The 22,669-nt window shown below is 38.8% G+C and overlaps 1 protein-coding gene across 3 annotated transcripts in view; it reads left to right on the top strand.

Annotated features, from left to right (window-relative positions):
- TRAK2 (trafficking kinesin protein 2) overlaps positions 1-22,669 on the top strand; it is a 62,279-nt gene extending 39,610 nt beyond the window's left edge. For all 3 annotated transcript variants that reach the window (XM_008070789.1, XM_021718921.1, XM_008070788.1), the window contains exons 6-16: positions 146-355; positions 1,007-1,085; positions 4,643-4,773; positions 5,198-5,272; positions 7,185-7,322; positions 10,090-10,169; positions 10,470-10,676; positions 12,300-12,598; positions 13,666-13,929; positions 16,086-16,191; positions 18,736-22,669. In XM_008070789.1, coding sequence (XP_008068980.1) covers positions 146-355; positions 1,007-1,085; positions 4,643-4,773; positions 5,198-5,272; positions 7,185-7,322; positions 10,090-10,169; positions 10,470-10,676; positions 12,300-12,598; positions 13,666-13,929; positions 16,086-16,191; positions 18,736-19,414 — 2,268 coding nt within the window. In that variant the 3' untranslated portion in view covers positions 19,415-22,669. The remainder of the gene's footprint in view (positions 1-145; positions 356-1,006; positions 1,086-4,642; positions 4,774-5,197; positions 5,273-7,184; positions 7,323-10,089; positions 10,170-10,469; positions 10,677-12,299; positions 12,599-13,665; positions 13,930-16,085; positions 16,192-18,735) is intronic.

Raw genomic sequence — 22,669 nt, 5'->3', positions numbered from 1 at the left:
GAGATTTGTTTTATGATGAAAAAAATTGTTCCATGGCTTAGAAGCTATATTGCATGTGACTAATACAAAATTTAAAAAAAGATGTGAATCAAGCAGGTTAATGTTATAATTTTATAAGATTACACTGTCATGTAAATATGTGCAGGTTAATCAGCTGCAGCATGAACTGTCCAAGAAAGATGAGTTACTTCGGATTGTCTCCATTGCTTCTGAAGAAAGTGAAACTGATTCCAGCTGTTCTACACCTCTTCGGTTCAATGAGTCCTTTAGCTTGTCTCAAGGTTTACTGCAGTTGGACATGCTGCAAGAAAAGCTCAGGGAACTGGAAGAAGAGAATATGGCTCTTCGATCTAAGGTACATACAGCCTAATTCCCATTTTCCTTTACTTTAAAGGCATAAAGTTCAGGTCCAGGTAGTATTGAGGAAAAATATGACATAACTAAGGATTTGCTCTTGGCGTTCCAGTTAGGGGGTGGCAGACAAGGAACCATATTTGCCTTCCATTGTTACTTAGGTGTTACTTAAAAGTGGATCATAGCCGATTGACAGATAAAGTCACAACATAGAGTATACATCCTGTGGATTTTACACAAGTAACTAAGTAACAATTCTGATAAGAGCTGTGTCAAAGTTACAAGGTTCTGTGAGCTTGTATAGTGGGGGATCCAGGAAGTCCTACTTAAGCAAGTGCCATTTTAGCTGAGACCAGGGATCAATCAGGCAGACATTTTAGCTGAGACCAGGGATCAATCAGGCAGAAATGTATGTTACAGAGGGGTGAGTAGACATGTACAGAGGTTCTGAGGGCTGGGAGATGCTTGCTATGTCCTTTTCCATACCCTTACTTTGGGTTGATAAAGCTTGACAGGTTGATAAAGTTTGACAGGTTGTTGAGTTTTTTCCTTTGTAAGTAATGAACCTTAATCTTCAAATGAGTTATAGATTTTGTAGTTATTACTATAAAATCATCAGAATGTATTGTCTCATACTGATTTTTTCTTGAAGGCTTGTCACATAAAGACAGAAACTGTTACATATGAAGAGAAGGAACAACAGCTTGTCAGTGACTGTGTTAAAGAGCTTCGTGAGTATTAACAATGCTTTGGTACGATATTTCCACCTCGGAGAATAGATCAATCAGTAGTTTCAGTCGAAGCATCTCAATAATCAATTTTAAATGGTTGCTAAAAATCTTAGAATACCACATTGAGCTCACAGCCCTAAATAAGATGCCTTTGTATTTTTAAGAAATATATTTGCTTCAAATCACCATCATCAAAGACCTATATTTCTATAAATAAGTTATAGCATGTTAGAGTGAAAGAAACCAAAGCTCTCCTTTTGTTAATGAAGAGCTAGTCCTGTAGAGGATATGATTTTCCAAAGTCAGAAAACTGGTAAGTGGCAAAGCCAGGGCTTAAGTGATGGCATAAAGCCTAACATTCAGTGAGTATTAATTAAGTGCCAATTATGTTTCTTAAAAGGAATATATTTTGGTTTGAGGTAGTGTTAACTAAAATAATGTTTTAAAATAAATCAACTAGAAAAAGATTGACCTCACAAGGGGAAGATATTTAATTTCTCTGTACATTCAGTAGTTACCCCTTGCCCAAGGTTTTGCTTTCCATGGTTTCAGTTACCCATGGTTAACTACATCCTGAAAGTTTTAAGTAGAAAATTCCAGAAATAAACAATTCATAAGTTTTAAATTGAGCTGTTCTAAGCAGCTTGATGAAACATCATGCCAGCCTACTCTGTCCTGGCCAGGGCTTGAATCATCCCTTTGTTCAGCATATCCACACTGTCTACAATCCCCATCTGTTTAGTCACTTAGTAGCTCTCTGGGTTGTCAGATTAGCTGTCACAGTATCACTGTGCTCATGTTCAAGAAACCTTCATTTCACTTAGTAATGGCCCCAAAGTGCAAGGATAGTGATGCTGGCATATAGTTATCTTTTATTTATTTATTTATTTATTGAGTTGGGGGTCTCACACTGACACCCAGCTAGAGTGCAGTGGCATGATCACAGCTCACTGCAGCCTCAGACTCCTGTCTCAGCCTCCTAAGTAGCTGAGACTACAAGGTGTGTGCTACCATGCCCAGCTAATTTTTTGATTTTTTTTTTTTTTTTGTAGAGATAAAGTTTCTCTGCATAGGCTGGTCTCAAACTCCTGGACTCAAGCAATCCTCTCACGTCAGCCTCTCAAAGTGCTGGGATTACAGGCGTGAACTACTCACCGTGCCTAGCCATATTGATAGAATTTTTTACTTTATTACTAGTGATTAATCTCATACTATGCCTAATTTATAAATAATATTTTATCATAGATATACATATACACATATACAGGAAAAAAATATAGTATATACAATAGAGGGTTCAGTACTCTCTGTGATTTCAGCCACTGGGAGTCCTGGAACCTGTCTATCCTTCCACGTAAGAGGAACTACTGTTCCTCTTTTATGTTGAAAGAGATGCTTTTATAATATCACATCAGTTCATTTGGGCTGTGACCTTCAAAATGGTGATACCTTAGAATTCCAGAATATTACAGAACTTGAAGGAATGTAAATTGAATTTTCTCCTCTACCGGTAATACTGTTACCTACCTTGTGTATTAGGTTGGTGCAAAAGTAATTGCGGCAATGGACTGTGACTTCTAAATCGTTATAACTAGACTCAGACACATCTTTATTCATCAAAATAGGAACCATTACAATCAACACGTTTTTGCCAACGAGAAATAAGTTTATTTCTGTAGCATAAAAATCTGTGCTTCGGGATTCAACAAACTCTTGGAAAGCATTTTCTGTATCCTGCTGGTTGTGGAAGCATTTTCTCTGCAAAAAGTTGTCAAGATGCTTGAAAAAGTGGCAGTCACTTGGCGAGAAGTCAGGTGAATATGGCAGAGGAGGCAAAACTTTGTAGCCCAATTTGTTCAATCTGTGATGCGTTGGTTGTGCATCTTGCGGTCAGACATTGTCATGGAGAAGAATTGGGCCAATGCTGGCTGCCGGCATTGCAGTTTTCGGTGCATCTCATCAATTTGCCAGGCGTACTTCTCATATGTAATGGTTTCGCTGGAATTCAGAAATCTGTAGTGGATCAGACCAGCAACAGACCACCAAACCATGACCATGACCATGACCTTTTTTTGGTTCAAGTTTGGCTTTGGGAAGTGCTTTGGAGCTCATCTCAGTCCAGCCACTGACCTGGTCTTCACTAGTTGTCATATAAAATCCACTTTAATCGCATGTCACAATCTGATTGAGAAATGGTTTGTTGTTGTTGCATAGAATAAGAGAAGATGACACTTCAAAACAACAATTTTTTTTATTTTCTGCACACCCCCTTATCGAACTTTTTCACCTTTCCAATTTGCTTCAAATTCTGAACAACTGTAGAATGGTCAACGCTGAGTTCTTCGGCAACTTCTCATGTAGTTGTAAGAGGATCAGCTTCAATAATTGGTCTCAGCTGGTCATTGTCAACCTCTGATGGCTGATCACTGCACTACTCATCGTCAAGGTTCTCTTCTCCCTTGCAAACTTCTTGAACCACCACTGCATTGTACATTCATTAGTAGTTCCTGGGCCAGATATGTTGTTGTTGGAAGTTGTCTCCACTGCTTTACGACTCCTTTTGAACTCAAATAAGAAAATTGCTCAAATTTGCTTTTTGTCTAACATTCTGTCCATAGTCTAAAATAAATGTAAAATAAACAGCAAGTAATAAGTCATTTGCAAAAATAGTTGTGAGAAATACGCTTTAAAATGATGTATACCATAAACACATTTATTAAGAATGTCTTTCAATATCAAACGGCAAATTTCAACTCACAAAAACTGCAATTACATTTGCACCAATCTAATACTTTAAAAAACAGGAGAAATGACTTGCCCAAGAGCTCAGATCCAGGTCTCCTAACTCCATACTGCCATCCTTTGAAATGGTAGACTTTCTGCCCATTTGAAAATAGTTTTATGTGACACTGAGGAATAGTTTCTCTGTTTGTGTTTAGATATCGACATTTTCCTAAGAAATAAAGAAAGAATAAATTCCCAGTGGAATTCTGAAGGTTCTGTTTCACATGCATGCAAGAGTGCTAGGTTGTGAGAATTACTCTGGAGAAAACTCTCCCTCCTGCAGAAGCATCTCCATGACTTTATCACATTGTATTATAGTCTGTGACTGTCTGTTCTCGAAATGTTCCTTTGTTAGGTTTGTTAAGGTTAATTTTCATTGCTTGTGGAATTTTATTTCTGTCTCTGAAGAGTTCTCAGATAAATAAATGAGATCTCTTCTTAGCATTTGCAAAAATATAAAATTCATCTAGCTCTCCTTTCATCCTCTTGACCTTTACAAAGAAAAAAAAGGAGCAAAACTTTTAGCCTGCTTGCCTTTGTAAGTCATCTGTCTTTAGCTCCATTGCCTCCTGCTTAATTCCCAGCATAATCCTATTTCAGAAGAGTCTTTATTTTTCTCTATTGGTTTTGCTGGGTTTATTTTTTTATGAAGGAAAAATTTATTCATGATAGTCCAGTGCTTATTATAAAACAAGATTTGGTTCACAGGCCATTGTTAGCCAGCCCCTGTATTACATTTATGTTAATTTTTATGTTTTTATTTTGCTTCCAAGGTGAAACAAATGCTCAGATGTCCAGAATGACTGAAGAATTGTCAGGGAAGAGTGATGAACTGATTCGGTACCAAGAAGAGATCTCCTCTCTCTTGTCTCAGATTGTAGAACTTCAGCACAAACTTAAGGAAGTAGGTTCATTCATTCACTCAGCAGATGTTTGTTGAGCACTAATGTAGGCCCTCACACCCTGCTAAGTTTAATGCTAGATAATACATTCAGCAATATTTACATGGCCCTGCCCTTTTAAAAGCCTTAGCCTGGTTGTTGTTTTAATCTCGTTTACATCATATAATATATCTTGGAAAACTACTTTCAGGTCACTATTTCTCTTTGTAAAATGGGCATAGATTTTCCTTAGAAAGTTGTGGTGTGGATTCTTGACTTAACGCTCATTGTCCTCTGAAGACTTTGATGGGTTTGTTGCTCTTATTAAGCTTTTAATAGGCCTTAAGACTATTTCCAGAGGGAATCTCTTAAGAGATCTTTAAAAAAGAGAAAGTAGCTATATTTTATATGAAGAGGCTTCACATGTCTCTTTTAATATGTTGTTAGCATGTGATTGAGAAGGAAGAACTACGACTTCACCTGCAAGCTTCCAAAGATGCTCAACGACAACTGACAATGGAGGTAATAAAATCTTTCTTTATCTTGTATAATTCAGGAGGGAAAGGACTGAACAATTTCTAAAGGAGATTGATCAAATTTAAAAAGCAACAGGCCAGGCTCGGGTGGCTCAGCCTGTAATACCAGCACTTTGGGAGGCCAAGGTGAGTGGATTGCCTCAGCCTGCGGGTTCAAAACCAGCCTGGGCAACTTGACAAGACCTCGTCTCTACAATAAATCAAAAATTATCTGGGTATGGTAGCACAAGCCTGTACTTCTGCCTACTTGGAAGGCTGAGGTGGGAGGATCACTGGAGCTCAGCAGGTCGATGCTGGGGTGGCCATGATGTGCCACTGTACTCCAGCCTGGGCGATAGAGTAAGACTCTGACACACACACACACAAAAAAAAACAGCAACAACTACAAAAGATTTAGATGAAATTATGAAATCTAACTAAAGCATTGTAAAAATCCTGTCCTAAAACTGGTAACATGGCAACTTCCTTCTTGATTAATAGAGAAAAACTTGACTTTTATAGATAAGATTCTTTAGGAATGTGTGACCCTTTTACCAGTCAGCCTTAACTAGCTCAATAGTTTTTAAAATAAGATAATTTCTAATATAATAGTAAGTGCTTTTGCAGGGATGTCAGGAAAGGTAGTAAAAATCTTACTTTTTTTTTAGTTGTAGTCTCACTCCGTTACCCAGGCTGGAGTTCAGTGGCATGCTCACAGCCAACCCAGCATCCACCTGCTGGACTCCGGCGATCCTTCCGCCTCAGCCTTCCAAGGAACTGGAACTATAGGCGTGTGCTACCACGACTGGCTAATTTTTGATTTACTGTAGAGACTAGGTCTCGCCAAGTTGCCTGGCTGGTCTCAAACCCACAGGCTCAAGCAATCCACTCGCCTTGGCCTCTCAAAGTGTTGGGATTACAGGCTGAGCCACTGAGCCCTCTATCTATATAAAATTGTATATATTAGCTACAATTTTGTGATTCTTTATCATGCAAAAGAGTCACCCAGGAGAGCAAGTTTTTTGTTTTTTGTTTTTGAGTTGGAGTCTCACTGTGTCTCCCAGACTGGAGTGCAGTGGCGGCTCCTGACCACCGCAGCCTCAACCTGCTGGGCTCCAGTGAACCTTCTGCCGCAGCCTTCCAAGTAGCTGGAATTACAGGCGCGTGCTACCATGCCCAGTTAATTTTTTGATTTATTATAGAGATGAGATCTCGCCAAGTTGCCCAGGCGGGTCGAGAACAAGTTTTAAATGGGATTTCTGGCACCATCCCAAGTTTCAAATTCAGGTGGTCTAGAATGAGGACCTGGAATCTGCATGTTTAATAAGACTTTTCAGCCCCGATGATTTTGATAAACTGGTGCACATATTGCAAATAAAGAAATTTTGCAGTTATAATGTACTCTGAGAATTGCGTTCTCTTTTATCAGACCTGTGTCTCTAGCTATAAAGAAGGCTCTGAAATAAGGGGGATAAACTACTGTTTAGGATGATTGAGCACCCTGACATCATATGATAGTTTGTAAACTCTTGATCTTGTCTCTAATAGACTTCAGAGTAATGTTTTTTAATAAGATTAATATGCTAGACATACCTTGACTGTAGCTATGTTACATCATCTATACATTTTTTAGGATATGAAGCATTAACTATTGAATTGACAATTCTGGTAGGCTCGTCTACATTTCAGATTTTTAGGAAGTCACATTTATGTGTAATTTTGGCCAAGACACCCCTCATTCTGGCAGCTTGAAATATATATACTCTCCTTGTTTAGTTTGTTTCAGAGTTTTGTGTTGGTATGGTATTCGGAAAGTTAGCTAACCCTCTGGATAAAATTAATACTTATCCCAAGAGGGTTTGGTTTTTTCCCCTAATGCTGTTTTGAGATAGTAAAGCACCTGCCATCCTTTCTTTTAGCTGCATGAGTTACAAGACAGGAATATGGAGTGTCTGGGAATGTTGCATGAATCCCAGGAAGAAATAAAGGAACTGCGTAGCAGAGCTGGCCCTGCTGCCCATCTCTACTTCCCGCAGTCATATGGAGCTTTTCCTGGGGTAAGGACTGGGACAATACGGTGTATGTAAAGAAGTGTGTTTCTGATTAGATTGTCCTAAAACTGATAAGGTTTATGGTGATATAAAACATCTTAAAGAGGGAACAAGGTTTGTCCTTATTTCTGGAATTAAATCATTTAGGCCTTAATTTGTATATCCTTCCTTAATACTCTTAGGTGTTCTAACAGATAACCCTCCAGATTTGTTGTAATATGTGAGATGAATCCTGAGGAAATTAGGTTTAGGATTGTGTACCACAGAACTACTTAAATTTGGGTTGTCTTACCCTGGGCTCGCCACCTGCCACAAAATGATGCTCTGAACATCTTAAACCTCTCTGAATAAATCTTGAGTTTCTTGGTATGTTTAACTCCAGTTAGAATGTAAACTCTATGAGAACTGGAATCATATTTGCTAAGTTCATTAATAAACAGTATTTTTTGGTTAAAGAAATTGATAAAAAACTGCTGAGTTTATGCCAGAATTTGTAATGTTGACTCAAAGCATTATTTTAACAATCTGAATCTTAAACATTTATCTGCAATCCTGTGAAATTTTTTAAAAGACTGAAACTATAAATTGTAATAGACTTTCTTAAGAATATGAGGGCAGGACTTTGTTTTTTAATTTTTAATTTTGAAATAATTTTAAATTGAGAATAAAGTTTCAGGAGTAGTGTAAAGAACTCTCATATTATTTGCCTAGATTCTTCCATTTTTAACATATTACTGCTTTTACCATATCATTCTCTAATTTTTTTTTTTATGGGCCATTTAACAGTAAATTGTAGATATACCCTGTTACCACTAGGCTTAAGTGTGTATTTACTAAAAACAAGGACGCTTTTAAGGGCACTCTCCTACATAACCACACTACAGCCATCAACATCCAGAAGTTGATACTGATACAGTACTGTCCTCTAATCCTCAGAGCCCATCCAGATTTTGCCAGCTGTCCCAATAATGTCCTTTAAAGACTACCTTGCATTTAGTTGTTCGCATCTGGGACAGTTCTGTCTTTATGTCTCTCTCATAACCTTTGTAGAATGCCCTCAGTTTAGGTTTATCTGATGTGTCCTCACGATTAGATTCGGCTAATGCAGTCTTGGCAGAAGTAATTCCATGTTATTCTAGGGCATCATATCAGAAGGTAGATAGTGTCTTTTGAACCTATCGGTGATGTTAAGGAACTTTTATATCTTGATTTAGCTGGTTGTCTGCCAATATTTTTCACATTAAAGTCACTTAACGATAACTCATAGTTAATTAAATTCATACTGCTGATCCACTTGCTAGTGATGAAAATCAGCAGATACTATTTTAACCACGTGATCAAGGTTAATATTTTGTGGGGAGATACTTTTAGGCTAAATATCCTGTTCCTCATCAATCTTGTACCCACTAATTTAGACCAATTGGTGGTTCTTATCTGACTCAGTTATTACTGTGGTTACCAAATAGTGATCTCCTAATTCCACAATTTTTCAACATTTATTAATTGGCATTCTCCTATAAGTTAGAGCTTTTCTGTCCCATTGATTTATTCATTTGTTTATGTAGGTATGTCAGTATGGACTCATGGATTCCTATTATATTTAGTGGGTTATAAACCATTATTATTGTTGTTGTTTATTTTGATATTCCAATTGTCTCCCAAATGGCTAGTGGGATTTTCTTTAAGCTCATCTTGTACTTTTTGTCCCAGCCCTGGAATCAATCATTTCTCCAAAGAGCTTTGGTTCCTTTTATTGAGGAATGGTATTTAGCATCTAAGATCTATGTGCTGGGTGTGCCTGCTGATCACCATCCTGGAGTATCATGGCTTCCAGTCTCTCTCATCAGACAGAACTCAAAAATACGTATTTTTCATATGTATACCCACATAAAGCGTGTGTCTCTCTCATTTCATCCATGCTTCTGTTCATCTATCTGCATACATTAAGAGTCGTGCATTCATTTCCAGTCATCTTCAGCCCAGCCCCACAGCATGGCTCCTATGCTAGTTGAATTCTCATCTCTGACCAAAGAAAAAGGAAACTTGCTTAATTTTTTTAGTGATTTTTTTTTTTACTATTATAAAAGTCGTACATGTTTGTTATAGAAAAGCTAGAACTTACAGAAAAGCAAAAATAAATTTTTAAGTACCATTAAATCCCATTCTCCACAGAATCACTGTTAATACTTGGTTTATGGCCTTTCAGAACGTTTTGTTTTTCTGAATACATATATAATTTTTTTAATCTATCATACTGGTTTTTTTTACTGATTTCTTGTTAAAAAAAAAATCGTTTTTTTTTTTGAGTTGGAGTCTCACTCTGTCACCCAGACTGGAGTGCAGTGGCTGCTTCCGGCCACCTCAGCCTCTACCTGCTGGGCTCCGGCGATCCTTCTGCCTCAGCCTTCCAAGTAGCTGGAACTACAGACGCGCGCTACCACGCCCGGCTAATTTTTTAATTTATTATAGAGATGAAGTCTTGCCAAGTTGCCCAGGCGGGTCTCGAACCCATGGGCTCAGGCAATCCACTCACCTCAGCCTCCCAAAGCACGGGATTACAGGCTGAGCCACTGAGCCCGGCTAAAAAAAATCTTAAAAAGGTAAATGGGTTCTTGTTTAAAGGTTATGTTTTCAGAATGTCTCTTTTTCTCCTGAATTTTAGCCTGTGACTTTTTCTTGTGTTTTATTTTGACACCAAAAGTATAGGATTGTAGAAGCTATCAATTAATTAAGGGCAATAATCACTTTAGGAATCTTACACTCTTTTTCTTAGGAATCTTTGGCAGCTGAGATTGAGGGGACCATGCGTAAAAAGTTTAACTTGGATGAAGAATCTTCTCTCTTTAAGCAAAAGTAAGTACATATCACATGTGGTTACTCAGCCATTGGAATGGAACTTTTAAAAAAGCCATAATCCAAAGTGATAAATATTCTAAGATTCCATAGTATTTGCTTACAAGTCAGTTTTCTCCTCACAATGTCCTCATTTGTGAGAAAGTTCTCTTGTTCTAAAGTTTATTTCCCAATGACTTCTCCTGAAGTGTAGCAGCTCCTCAGGGCAGCTTTATTTTTAATGAACTGCAAATCTATGTCTCTTTTCTAAACACTCTGGTGACTGGCAGTCATAGTAACGAGCACTTCCATTTTCTACAGAGCCCAACAAAAACGGGTATTTGATACCGTCAAGGTTGCCAATGACACACGGGGCCGCTCTGTCTCATTCCCCGCCCTGCTCCCCATCCCTGGCTCCAACCGTTCAAGTGTCATCATGACAGCAAAACCTTTTGAGTCTGGCTTACAGCAAACAGAAGACGATGAAAAGCTCCTGAGCCAGAGGAGCAACTTGGAGGAGGCTACAGGGTAAGAAACGTAGGTCATGGCAGTGATTCTGCATTTCCTTGGGGTGTTGACATACCAGATTCACATCTCAGATCCAACATAACTCTGCACTGTCCCAAAAAGGTTCTGGCACTGTCAGTTTTCATTCACTTACGATGCACTATATCAGTATTTGTAAGATAAATCATTGATTTAAGTTTTTAGGGTGAAATGCTACATTTAATTAAGTATTAAAAATGGAGCTTGTGTTTAACTCTAAAATTTTGTACTACTTTATTTTTCAGTGTTGCACAGTTTGAGTCTAAATTTTCATGTTCAAAGTCAAATTTGTTTAAAATATCTTTGCTCACTGGCATAAATGCATCAGATGACACTTTCTCATAACCATGCTCATAATCTCAACCACTTTGGTGCTTTCTGTGTATAAACGATAAGTTTAAATACACATTGAGGAAAACGAAGTTGCTCTTAATTTTCTATTTGTTTAAATTTAGATTTTTTTCCTTGTTTTCATTAATTCAGTACATTAAACTACATATAAGTGAAAATTAAGTCGCTTTAATGAAAAGTCCACTGAAAACCTTCAAGAGACATATGCTTGGCGCTTGAGGGAAATCCTTCCCAATGTAGCATCATTCCCATATGCCTCACCTGTCATGGTCGGAGCTTTGCACCCACAGTATCCATGTTTGTCTCTCCTGCCTCACTGTTGCACTGTTCTCATAGGACAGTAGCCAGAAGCAATTGCAGCTCAGCTTGCTACTCTTCCTTTTGCTTTTAATTATAGGATACTTTCCTGTTTCAAAAATGTGGAAGTGAGAAAGCGGGCATCAGAGAACTATGCAAATGCAGTATTATACAAATCTTGTTGTTTTCTTTTAAAATTTCTGCAGTACATATTCATTGGGAAGTCTGTAGCCCAAAGTAAATTGAATTGTTTTATTTTTGCAACTGATGGCATGTCACAGTTTAATAGGTAGCATTTTTTCCTTTCATCATAGTACATAAAATAATGGTACCTCGTAAAATCATTGATATAGATACAGTGAATGATAATATTTACTTTTGTGACTAATCTGAATGCACAGATGGTTGTATCTGTAGTTTCATCAATTAAATGATATAGAAAAGTTAGTAAACACAATATTGCAATAAAATATTTTTTGTCTCTCTGAAATCATTTGAAATGATCTGTAGAAGTAGTGATTTGGGGCCGGGCGCAGTGATTCACGCATGTAATCCCAGCACGTTGGGAGGCAGAGGCAGGATTGCCTGAGCCCAGAGGTTCAAGACTAGCCTGGGAAACTTGGCGAGAACTCGTCTCTACAACAGATCAAAAAACGAGCCAGGCATGGTGGCATGCACCTGTAGTTCCAGCTTCTTGGAAGGCTGAGGTGGAATAATCGACTGAGCCTAGCAGGTCGAGGTTGTGGTGGCGGTGACCATGCCACTGTACTCCAGCCTGGGCAACAGAGTGAGACTCTGACTCAAAAAAAAAGAAATGGTGATTTGGGTTTGCCATTATTGTTTAAAATACAATGTTTTTAAGGTCAGTCTCTTGAACGTTCACTATTATGGAAAGGAGAGATCGGGATTACACTCATGAACCTTAAGATCTAATCTGTGAATGTGGTTTTCCTGTAGAAACTCCCAGATCATGGGCCACCCAGGGCCCTCCAGAGACAGTGACCTGGCTGCAGCCCTGCATCGCCTCAGCCTGCGCCGACAGAACTACTTAAGCGAGAAGCAGTTCTTTGCTGAAGAGTGGGCGCGGAAGATGCAGGTTCTGGCTGACCAGAAGGAAAGAACCAGTGGCTGCATCACCCCCACAGAGAGCCTCGCCTCCCTCTGCACCAGCCAGTCGGAGATCACTGACCTCAGCAGCACAAGTTGCCTTCGAGGTTTTATGCCAGAAAAATTACAAATTGTCAAGCCCCTTGAAGGTAATAAATCAGCAAGGGCCCTTTCCAAGCTCTGTGGCTTATCGGAAGTTCCTTTCTCTGAAATTGAGATTTGTGTTGTAATTATAAGATCTCTGTATGCAAATGGATCTTTCTTATCCCTAATCTCGCTGTTTGGGTTACAGTACATCATAATACTTTGTGGAAAATTAAGGAATGAAGAGGTCTGCATTCTCTAAGTCATCAGCCATCAGTTCTCTTCAGATATTTTTAAATCTAAATGTAGGGAGAGGAAGAGTAGTCTTTTCGACTCTGCTTAGGAATAGCATGGAGAGCAGTTTTTATGATCAGATAAATGGAAAATGAGACATAAAAATGATCTAGGAGTAATACTACTCTACTTTCCTCTTCAAAAGTGTTCTTTACCCAAAGTATAACTGACTTTGAGGTGTGTGTGCCTGTGTTTTTCTTTTTTCAGTTCAGTTTCTGTTCTCTCTTAAGATAGAAGTTGAATTCAAAATAAATTTCTTTGTTTTATGGAATATTGACAATCACTGAATGCTCCTCTGACATTATTGTAAAAGAGTTCTGCATTAAATAAGGTTTTGAGTTGGTGACCTGTAAATACCCCTCAGACTCAAAGAGGTTGTATTCATTAACCATCAGTGCAGGTATTTGTGGGAGTTGCTGTTTTTACAATGAAATGACTATAGTGACATAACTAGACATTGCATCTGGTGCGCATGCTTGGGGTAATCACTCACCAGGGTTGCATAACCTGGAGCCAAGGGGCAGTATCCTACTTTTTATCATCTTCATTTTCCTGCTCTCCCTGGGAGCCTGGGGAAAAGAGTCATGAGCAGGGTGGGGAAATAACAAATAAACTACTGAAAATTCACATTGTCTTTACACTGGAAGCCCGGCTTTTGACTTCCAAGTTTACAGGCAGAGTTCCAGGCCAGGGGGTACTGATTTTTGTCACCTGATACAGCCCACCTCTGAGGTGACAGGATGTTAGAGGTATGAATAATAGTCTTTCTAGTTCAGATTTTAAGATTTGTGAGAAATGTAACACATACCTTTGTTTTTCCTTTGGCTTTCACGTTCAGGGTCACAAACTCTGTTCCACTGGCAGCAGCTTGCTCAACCAAACTTGGGAACCATTCTTGATCCACGACCAGGTGTCATTACTAAAGGCTTTACCCAGTTGCCCAAGGAGGCCATTTATCACATCTCAGATTTAGAAGAGGATGAAGAGGAGGGGATCACTTTTCAAGTGCAGCAGCCTCTTCAAGCACAGAAGCCTTCAGTATCCAAGCCAGTCTCAGGCATCTTCCTGCCACCAACTACTTCAGCAGGTGGGCCAGTTACAGGTGAGAAGATGGCTTGAGTAACAATGGTCTGGTAACCAGAAGCACTTTGCATTCTGACTTACTCTGCAGTCAGTTGGCTGCCTCTGCTCACTGGAGTGTGCGTGGTCTTTTCAGATAATGAAAAGCTATAGCACTACTGGCTTTCCTGATTCTCTCCACTTTATCTTATCCCAATCATAAATAGATTGGGCAGAGAGATAGAATTCAGTCAGTGGTTTGAAAATCTTTTGGGCTCAGGGTCTCTTTACACTTTAAAAATCATTGAGGCTGGGTGCAGTGGCTCAGCCTATAATCCCAGCACTTTGGGAAGCCAAGGTGAGAGGATTGCCTGAGCTCAGGGGTTCAAGACCAGGCTGGACAACTTGGTGAGACCTCGTCTCTACAATAAATCAAAAAATAAACCAGGCGTGGTAGTGTGCGCCTGTAGCTCCAGCTGCTTGGAAAACTGAGGCAGAAGGATCGCTGGAGCCCAGCAGGTCGAGGCTGCGGTAGTCGTTAGCGTGCCACTGCACTCCAGCCTGGACCACAGAGTGAGACTCTGACTCAAAAAATAAAAATAAATAAAAATCATTGAGAATTCCAGAGGGCCCGTCTATGTGGGTTATATCTGTTGATATTTGCCATGTCAGAAGTCAAAACGGATAAATAATAAGAATATTTATTAACTCATTCAAACTAACTACAATTTACACAAGTAATACATTTTATGAAAAATAGCAATTTTTTACACAGTAAGAAAAATGGTTTTGTTTCACAGTTGTTCAAGTCTCTTTAGTTTGTGGTTTAATGCAAGATATAGCTGGGTTCTTGTTACCAGCTCTTACATTCCATCTGTTGCAGTATATTATTTTGGTTGAAGAACATAAAGAAAATGCAGCCTCACACAAACATATAGTTGGAAAGAGTATGTTAAGTCTTTTCTAGTATTTGTAAATATTCTTTGCTATTACACCAAAACTTGGTAAGTGGTAGTTTCTTAAGCAGTTGTAGCGATGCAGAATCTGTAACCCCAACAATGAGTTTTTCATACTTTGTTATATCACAATGCATTGGTCCTTCCTACAATTTAAATATATCTTTTACCTATGCATGGTTTATAACATCTTGCATTGGTCATTTAGAAAATACTTGTACACCAAGTTATTCAGATCTTCCAAATGTTGACATGTTTCATTATATAATGATTGATATCACCACCTGTCTCATCAGAAAAGTCCTTAAGTATTAGAAAGCTTTCAGCTCTCAGTGGTGCATACAAGTTTTCCAAAACTCTAGTTTTTACTTGAAAGCTCACATTTTCTCAATGGCAAAAAATATTGTCAGCTGTTTTTCTTGAAGGAATGGGCTCATTTGATTTATTTTCTAGAAAATGTGTGCCACATATCCCAGTCTTAATACCTATAGTTTGTCTGTTAGTTGTTCTTTCAAGTAAAAATGATATTGCATGACAAAGTCTCAATTTTGTTGCACAAGTGCCTTTCCTCCAGATGACCATTATGTCTCAGGATACAGCATGAGTGCTTAGTGCACACTTCTCATTTCATCACACAGAGTAGCAGAAAGCTTTAAGGACCAAGATTTGAAAGGTAACGGTTCCTGCTTCTTCAAGGATATTCTTAGTGAATCTAGCTTTTTAAAATCCTATGAGTGCTTAATAGTGAAGACTGCTGGCCAACTTGGTACCATTGCCTGGCCTTGAGCAGCAGTTTGTCCCACTTTTACGTTTGCACCAGCAGCGTGCATGTCACCCAGGCAGAAAGAAAGGGTCCCACCTTAGCAGCACTGTGAAAGTCATCTTGACCTGTGGACTCCAGCAGTCTGCCGACCTCTTGGAGAACCACTGCAATAGACAGCGTTTAGATGACTTGATTTTTTTTTTAAAGTATTTTTTCAGAGCTTTTTTTTTTTCTCATTTCTAAGCATTTTTGCTTTTCTATCTTTTGCTTTACAGTTTTAAAGTATTGAAGGACTCAGCTCTGTACGAATTCATTGATTCTAGTACAGTCTTTATGTATATTTCATTTCCAGATTTGGGGATTTTTAGTACAAAAGTCACTTGATAAATGATGTATTACTAATAAATAATGATGAGTATTTTTACATTATTAATCTAGTCTTTCAATTTTGTGTTTGCTCCCTAAAAATCTCTATTTCAGCTGCAACCTCAAACCCAGGAAAGTGTCTGTCGTTCACAAACTCAACATTCACCTTCACCACCTGCCGGATATTACATCCCTCTGACATCACTCAGGTCACCCCCAGGTGAGAGCGTCTAGAAAGTCTGGGGCTTTACTTCTTTCTTTGACTATGTTTTCATGAGTTTCTTTTTTAAATTACCTTTATTTTAATTCCCAAAATTTTAATTAATGTTCTGTGATCATTTGTCTTTAGAATATTTTCACATTATATTTTTTCATTTGACCATTATAACTCTTTGACGTAAACATGGCAAATGAGTATGTATCTTGTAAAATAAAGAAATGGAGCATGGAAAGTTGAGTTGACTGGTTCAAGGGCAGGTAGCTAATCAATGACCCAACTGGGACTATATACCCAGAGTTAGCCAAACTACATGGTTTGTGAGGCCAGTCCTCTGCACAAGCTCACCCTCACTTCTGACACCACCTGCAAATTCAAAGGGGTTTTCAGAACCACTTTCAGGTTCTATAACTTGCTAGAAGGGCTCACAAAACTCACAGAAAACTATTATATTCGTGGCTGCTTTATAACACAGAAATTATTAAAATTATCGAAAGGAAGAAATGCATAGGCCAGAACCTAGGAGGGCTCCACACTAAAGCTTCCCTTTCCTTGGGATTTATTACTCTCCTGGCATCGGTGTGTGATAGAGCACACAGCGTGTTGCCAACCAGGGAAGTTTACCCAAGCATCTGTGTTCAGAGTTTGTAATAAGGCTTCATTTGTAGGCACAATTGATTGATTGATTGGTTACCCAGATGGTTGAACTCAGCCTCCTGGCCAGCTGATATTGTGTGATTCAGAGTCCCCACCCTAACTCACATGGTTGGTCCTTGTGACATGGCCGATCCTCACCTTAAGACCGTTGAGTGAGGGCAGACCCACCCTGAGATCTAGTGTGACCAGTCCCCGCTTTAACCAAAGACGCTCCTATCAGTTGTGACATAGATTGCCTCCTGAAGCTGAGGGCAAAGAACAGACCTCTCTGGGCAAGGCCAAAGTATTTACTGCACAGGCAACAACATGGATATTCAAACATAGTCCCTTATTAAGCCATATTGATGCTGCTTCTATTCTAACAGTTTCCAAAAGGATCTAAAGCAGCTTTCAGAGACACATAGAAAACTATAGGGATAATGCTAATCAGAAGTGGTGAGGAAAGATGTTGCACAGAAGATCCAAGAGGAAGGATGTAAAACGGGGAGAGGAATGAAACTGTACAGATTGTACCATAGCATCTTCTACGGTGAGCCACGTACTTGAGTCTTAGCTTTCTAGAACCAGTACGGAGGGAAATAAGATAATGATTATGATGTCTATAAGACAGAAGCAAATCAATTGTTTAGGGAAGTGTTTGAATGTTATCCAATGAAAATCCCAATAAAGTCTATTGAACAGGCAAATCTGTGATTTTTCTATATTGTTCTTACATAGTCATCAAGATAATGAGTTTTATAAAACTAGTTCTAGAGGGGACACTTGATACCATCATATGAAGAGTACAACTTGGGGAAGGGCAAGCTGTTCTACAGTAATGTAGGAATGAGGAGGTTAGAGCCTGGGAATATATTATATAGACTGGTCTGATCGAAGTCTGTAGTTGGACTAGTTTAACCAAGGAGTCAAACAAGTGTGAATTTTGCTTGTTTTGTACAAGATGGTCCTCTAGTCTAGAGAGTTTATTTATTGATCTTTCCCTTGCATTTTGTTCATAATCTTTAAAAATCTTGATATTTTGACATACTGAGTATTTTGTGTTGAAGTGAAAGTTTATCTATTAAGTACTGATGATATTTGTTCAAAGGGGAAATGGGCCAAAGAAGTACCATTGCCATTTCATCACCATTTCCTTAAGCATATGATTTCTCATTTAGTTTTTCTCTTTTAATATAGAATAAGAAGAAAGATCCTAATAGCTGTCAAAGCTTTTGATTATTTTTAATTTTATAGAAACACATTTCCAAGTCAGGGTTGATAAAAATTTATTCCATGGGTATCTTTGTACAATTATTGTTTAGAATGAACATTTCTTGAGAAAATGGAATTTAACAATTAGAAGTATATTATTTCTCAGTAATATAAAATTGAAAGATTAAAAAGAAATATCTTTTTCCTTAGAAGACCATTTTAAGTTTCATTATGAAAGATTATATTTCTAAAAAGTTGAATGATTGTTTATCCGTTGATTATTGTCTCAGTATATCTCACTTTATAGAATGAATATATTATTAAAAATTTTAAAGGTTTCTTTCCTTTAAATTTATTTGATTTCTATCATAAAATTTAGTTGTATTTCTACAGATGTACATTTTAGAGTTAAGATTTAAGAGTAAAGTTATCTGAGAGTACAGCAAACTTTTTCATATCCCTTTGAAAAGAAATATGTTTTAATAAGTTAATGACTAAGTTACAAATTACAAATAACTAGCCAATCATTGAACTATGTCAGAATTTTCATTTTTCAGATCTGCTCCACAGGCTATAGTTACTGATGTGTTTGTTGCCTGTTCCTTTATATTTACTAAGGATAGCTGTTATTATTTCTTTAAAAGCTGGCTTGGGGGTTGTTTTTTATTCTTAAACACTGTATTTCACTTTTTTTTAAAGTGCTGGGTTTCCTTCATTATCCTGTGGAAGTAGTAGCAGCAGTTCCTCAAACACGGCCATGAACTCTCCTGCCATGTCCTATAGACTCAGCATTGGCGAATCCATCACCAACCGGCGAGATTCCACTATAACCTTCAGTAGCACCATGAGCTTGGCCAAACTCCTGCAGGAGCGAGGCATCTCTGCCAAAGTGTACCACAGCCCAATTTCAGAGAACCCCCTGCTTCAGCCTCCCCCAAACGCACCAGCCATCCCATCCACACCACCTAATTCCCCATCTCACTCACCTTGCCCTTCTCCTTTGCCCTTTGAGCCTCGAGTGCATCTCTCTGAAAATTTTTTGGCCTCCCGACCAGCTGAAACATTCCTCCAGGAGATGTATGGCTTGCGGCCTTCCCGGAACCCTCCTGATGTTGGCCAGTTGAAGATGAACTTGGTGGATAGGCTGAAGAGACTGGGAATAGCCAGAGTGGTCAAGACCCCTAGCTCTCAGGAGAATGGAAGAAGCCGGGAGGCAGAAGTCGGCCTTCAAAAACCAGATTCTACTATTTATTTAAATTCAGGTAGCAGTTTGTTGGGTGGACTGAGGAGAAATCAGAGTCTTCCTGTCATGATGGGGAGCTTAGGTACCCCAGTTTGCACATCTTCATCCAAGATGGGTGTCCTGAAGGAGGACTGAGGCTCAGTGGTTAGCTGGCCTCTTGTACACATTGAAGGGCGGGTACAAACTGAGACCAGTGGTCTGGTCTGACTTGAGAGAAAAGGAATGTCGCACAAAGGTTGTGAATGTTGAAAGGGGGAGGGGTAATGGAGACAAAGCTGGGGTGAGGCCCTGATGGGCAATGTCCAGCAAACTGAAAGTCAATGAAGAGGCCATGAGTGTTTGCAGGCAGAAAAAGAGGAAAGTTAACACACTCCTTCAGCTGAGTTTTTTTGTCTTGAAAATAAAAAGTGAATAGAAAATAAATCCAGTAATGTTAAAACATGCCAGAGCTATTGAATTTGCTAGCACATTGATTCTGTAAGCACATGCAGGGAGAACAGGGTTAGAAAGATGGGAGAGAAAAGGGACAGCTCTGCGGCTAGCTTGGAGAAGACTGTGCTGGAGGTGGGTGGGACAGGCTCCGTCTGACCCCAAGACAATGGTGGGAAGGCTTCTGTGTTCCCCTGTTGATGTCTGGTTACATTAGCATCTGTCAAATGGCAAAATAAGGAATTCCTTAGCAAAATAAGGAATTTTGTCTTTCTCATTAGATCACAAGTGGAGACTCCATTTTCCTTTCTGTCTTCAGGCCTTTGAGCCACTGGGAGCCCATACACCACTCAGATTCCTTTGTATTTATGACTAATAAAAATTCATTTTTTTAAATTTGTATTTTTGTACAACCTCAAAAAAAAAAAAAACCCCAACATGGGTAGGAGGTGGGAGGGACTTACTTTTAAGAAGAAAAATATGGGTAAATTGGAGCCAAGGAAACTTACTTTTAGAATATTTCTTCTACATAAGTGCAGTAGTCAAGGAATAAAAACATAATTGCATGTCTTTCACATTTCCTTGGAGGCTGGAAGGGGTTAAACCAGAAGTGCAATCAATAGGAATTAGGGAATGTATATTTATATATGTAAACATTTTTTTGTAAAGGAAAGTTGGTTGCAGTTAAGCCAACTTTTTCCAAAGTGCGCTATGCATATTTTTAATGAAAGATGACATGTATTTGCACAAAAATTCTCAGGCACATTAAATTATTAACTGAAGTAAAACCCAGGTGCTTGCTTTGAGATTGTGGTTTTTTTCTAATATAAAATAAAATTAAAACACATCTGCCTTGTTCTTGATAGCTGTAGCATTAGAGAAGGAACTTTTTAATGGGAGAGTCAAGGCCTTTTCTGTTTTCTCTGAGGTTCTTTTTCTTAATACAAACTGCGTGAAACGGCACAACAAGAGTCCGGGATTGGGTTTCCATGTTCAGCAGCGGCACAAGGCTCTGAACTGGGAAGAAGCAGGTCTGTTTTCCGAGTGTTGCCGATCAGGGTCTGCTGCTCATCGGATGACATGACTTTGTCCAGGCAGGGCAGTTCAGGAAGAAATGCCATTATACAAAGACATAGAGAGAAGATGAGGGAGAGGTCTTGCTATTTTGTTGATGAAAACATGAAGTATACTACTTGATCTTTCTGGTGCTTAGTTTGCGAATGTCTTGCTCCTTTGCCCTGACTTAAAGAAAAATTCTTGACTCTTGCTCCTGTGGTTCCCATCACACACCTTGTCCTGAGATCTGGGAGGGTCCTCGTGAGGCGTCCCCTCCACCTGGAGAGCCATGTGCTCAAAAGGGTAGACAAGCCATCATGCATGCAGTGCAAGAGTGTGTGAGTTTTCCGTGCTTTTTAGAATCTTGTAATAAAACTTTTCTAAATAAATTTCTTAAAAACCAGAGTGACCGCTCCCTTTCCCTCCCTTTGCTCAGTCATGCAAAGGTCAGCACACACATGGAGTGCACACATACACATTAGAAAGGATTCCAGCAGGTTCATGAGTGAATTAAGCATGCCTGAATGGGGCAGGCATAGACAGAAGAGTCCCCAATGTTTAAATTTCCAAAATATTCCAATTCACTTTTTAAAGATAGTGGTTGGGTATCTATTTCATAAAGCAACTCCAGGGTGCTTACTTTAGCCAACTTTTGAGGATTTTTCTTTGTTCCCTGAGAAAGTAATCTTCCTGTTGCCTGGACATTCAGTTTCCAAGAAATATCAGGAAGCAGGAGAATGTCGGGTCGTAGAGTAGTGCAGAGTTAAGTTATTAGATTCATGTGGATTATGTAAATGGCTACAAATTAAACTCGATTTTGTAGTGTTCTGTATTGAGCATAATTTGTAAACTTTTTTTGTAGTCAGTGACTAAGTGTTCACTTTGGAGGCTGGGCAGGGCATTTTGGCAGCCAAAATAAGCTCATCCAATGAGAGAGAACCAGATAGGTTTCTGAAAATTAGATTCATGTCCATGTTCTATCAGAAACACTTGATTGTATACTGCTGCATGCTTGTCTCTAGAAATGACTCCTGTCCTAAAACTGGGTTTTGCTGTTTTTGGAGTTTCCACCTAAAATCATTTTTGGTATGTCCTGAGAATCTCTCTTGTAACAAAGTGGTCTGCAAAGCATAGTAAGAAGAACTGAAGCCCGGTAGCAAGTTCCTTCCTGTTTATCTGTTATATTTTGGTACTGTTCATATTTTAGTTTTTTCTTTATCAACTGTATATATATTTTCATGCCAGTATAGGAAACCTCAATCTTTGTTTCTTCCTCAAGAAGGTTTTCAGTGATTATACCTCAGGTATTTCTGAATATATTTTCCTATTGTCTAGTAGGAGAGGTATCTTCCTGAGCTCAGAATTTAAAGTTCTCATAAATCATGAAGACCCCAATCTTATGTAAATAGCCTGAGGCATGGATCTCTGAGGAGATGCTAATGACCATTGTAGTTTTACCAAGTTATGTGCTATCTGTTCTTGATTTAACATCAATGACCAGAATTTGACAAGAAAAGAAATAAGTTGGAGGTGGCTCAGAAGGGCCTATTCTCTGTCAAAGGTGTAATTTTACAGTATACAGTATCAAAGCTTGTTACTTTTCTGACCATTTTAGTACATAGTACATGGTGGTTAGTAACATAAACCTTTGACGTCTGAACCAGGGCCGTTAGTGTTTCTGGACCACTTCTCTGATGTCAGATACAACCCACCGGCAGCCTGAGGTGGCAACTAAGCAGCCGCCTTGCAGAGCACAGCCCCCTTGACGTGGACACAGGTGCCCTCTGGGCAGCCAGGGGAATACTGTTGTTCAGTATCTGGGATTTGATGTCAAACAGCTCTTTGTGCACCTACCTGTGTTTTGTCAAATGTAAATCATTTAATAAACATGAGTATCTTTAAGTT

The sequence above is a fragment of the Carlito syrichta genome, unplaced genomic scaffold, assembly GCF_000164805.1.
Source record: "Carlito syrichta isolate Samal-C Ts95f unplaced genomic scaffold, Tarsius_syrichta-2.0.1 Scaffold314013, whole genome shotgun sequence".
Classification (NCBI taxonomy): domain Eukaryota; kingdom Metazoa; phylum Chordata; class Mammalia; order Primates; family Tarsiidae; genus Carlito; species Carlito syrichta.
This window is presented reverse-complemented; position numbering and strand designations above follow the sequence as displayed.